At 34.6% G+C, this 2,274-nt stretch overlaps 1 protein-coding gene across 1 annotated transcript; it reads left to right on the forward strand.

The window, feature by feature from the left end:
• Positions 1–605: 605 nt before the first annotated feature.
• On the forward strand, positions 606–1,937 carry LOC111902176 (transcription factor MYB30). Its single transcript, XM_023898039.3, has 3 exons — positions 606–865; positions 965–1,094; positions 1,176–1,937. Exons 1-3 carry the CDS (start codon positions 733–735, stop codon positions 1,711–1,713), a joined length of 801 nt encoding a protein of 266 aa, XP_023753807.1. The 5' UTR covers positions 606–732; the 3' UTR covers positions 1,714–1,937.
• Positions 1,938–2,274: the final 337 nt, after the last annotated feature.

Consider the following 2,274-nt stretch of genomic DNA (forward strand, 5'->3'; position numbering starts at 1 on the left):
TAAAAAATGGGATAAAAAATAGAATAGGGTTGGAGATGAAACACTATTTATTCAATTTTTTACTTTATTTATGGGGGGAAAATAGAGATGAGTTGGAGACAGTCTTAATCTATTAATAATTATACATATTCGTTTATATATTATGAGACTAGTAGCCTAAACCACTTGAAAAGAGATATATCTCTTACATGGCTTGATACATTACTCCAAAAGTCATTTGTCAAAGATAAGCTGATAATATTGGATATAACATCAAAAAGTGAAAAATTAATATTTTAACAAAAAAAATTTGAGCAGTTACCGGTTGCAATGAATATAGTTTAGCATCTTTGCCACAAAATAATGCAGTGACGTAGGAGGAGCCCACCACTCAAATTATTACATTTCGTGCTCGCTACTAGCTTAGAAAATGAATAAAATACGTGTGATATATGCTGTGGCTGCTTCACAAGGGGATAACCGATAGTGTGAGTAGTGTTTCTCCAAAGAAATTTCGCGGATGGACCCCAGCATCTCGTCCCTTTCTTCTTTAATTAGTCACTTTCTATCATTAGTGTTACTCCAATACTGTATCACTTATTTAATATTACTCCTCTCGTGTTGCACGTTTTGGCTGTCTGTCTTTCAAGCCCATATAAAAACTTCACCATCGGTCACAGAAATCAAAATCTCCGAAAGAGAGACTAAGAGAACTAGAGAGAGTAAGACACTAAGATAATAAGAGGTAGAGAGATGGTGAGAACTCCAACTTGTGACAAGAATGGTCTAAAGAAGGGAACATGGACACCAGAGGAAGATCAGAAGTTGATAGATTATGTTGCTAATTATGGATGTTCCAACTGGCGACAACTTCCCAAACATGCAGGTTCAACTTGTAAACACTTTTTATTTTATGTTGTCCTTAGATGACTGGATGTTTACTTCAGTACTATTAATTAACACGTGATGTCAATATTGGTTTTAGGGTTGTCAAGGTGCGGGAAGAGTTGTAGACTACGTTGGATAAACTATTTACGTCCGAATGTCAAAAGAGGAAACTTTACCCAAGAAGAGGACACGCTTATACTAGAATTGCATCAATCGCTTGGAAATAGGTACTTTTTTTGGCTAAAATTTTAGATATTTTGGAAGTGTTTGGAGGTAGTACTTGTTGCTAAATATACTAATATATGCAGATGGTCTACCATTGCGACACACCTACCTGGAAGAACAGATAACGAGATTAAAAACCACTGGCATTCATCCCTAAAGAACCGTTCAACTGCTTTTATATCTAATCCAACCATGGGATATGGTTTCAGGAGGGGAAGTAGTTGTAAGGAAGATAAGATGAATGAAGCTTGTGATATTGACTCAGTGTTGGATCTTTCTACTCATAACATACTTGAAAGCATGCCGATCCTTAGTGGCCCACTACCAATATCAACGAGCATAGCGTCAGTGTCTAACACGGCATCTTCAAGCACGAACTCCAAGAGTTTGGGTGTGGAAGATGATGCTTGTTCTAGGCAAGTGGTTGGAGTAAGCATGGATGATTTTTGGACCGAACCATTTTTGCAAGATTTCGATGGCAGCATTAATAGCACAAGTGATGATTTCTTGAAGCCATTGCTTGACCTTGGGATTTTATTTCCACAAAGCCCCATTGATGATCAAGAAAATTTCTGGTTGTATGGGTTAGAAATTGAACAAACAAATGAAGTACAATGGTGAAAAACCTTCCATTTTGATCTCAACTTGTTCGTTTTCTTTCACTCTTAACTTTGTTATTTGTTTAATTTTTATGTCTTGTATTTTTTTCCCCTCTTCACTTGAAGCTCAATGCCAGCAACAAAGAAAAATGATTGGTCCCACATAACCATTATCCACATTTTTTTAAAACAAAAAGTATGGACCATAGGATAAAGGTAAAAAAAAGGCCTAGCTAATAAGCTAGTTTTAACAACCTGTAAAATATTTTTTTTAATGAATTTCATCATCTAAAGCTTTCTCCAATGATCATATATATCTCACTATCTTCAAAGCTAAACAATCTAACACATTTTCAAAAATATTATTCCTCTAATCCATTTTTCATTTCCAACCCATATACTAAAAGAAAATTTCTGCTAAATTTATTCATCTTTAAAAATACTTTAATCTAATTAGATTATTTTATTCTAATAAATAATCTATTTATTTATAACATATATTCAACATACTATGGCATGATTGCCTCTGTGGTTTGGTTTATTAAAACGAGTCAAGGTTCGACCCCCGATAGACCCACTTAAT

This window comes from Lactuca sativa, chromosome 4 (assembly GCF_002870075.4).
Source record: "Lactuca sativa cultivar Salinas chromosome 4, Lsat_Salinas_v11, whole genome shotgun sequence".
In the NCBI taxonomy this organism is placed as follows: Eukaryota; Viridiplantae; Streptophyta; class Magnoliopsida; order Asterales; family Asteraceae; genus Lactuca; species Lactuca sativa.

Excerpts from the sequence above, each read along its gene's own strand:
- LOC111902176 (XM_023898039.3), top strand. The coding sequence starts at position 733 with ATGGTGAGAACTCCAACTTGTGACAAGAATGGTCTAAAGAAGGGAACA. Across the intron at positions 866-964 it reads ACAACTTCCCAAACATGCAG|GGTTGTCAAGGTGCGGGAAG; the intron begins GTTCAACTTGTA and ends TATTGGTTTTAG. Across the intron at positions 1,095-1,175 it reads CATCAATCGCTTGGAAATAG|ATGGTCTACCATTGCGACAC; the intron begins GTACTTTTTTTG and ends TAATATATGCAG.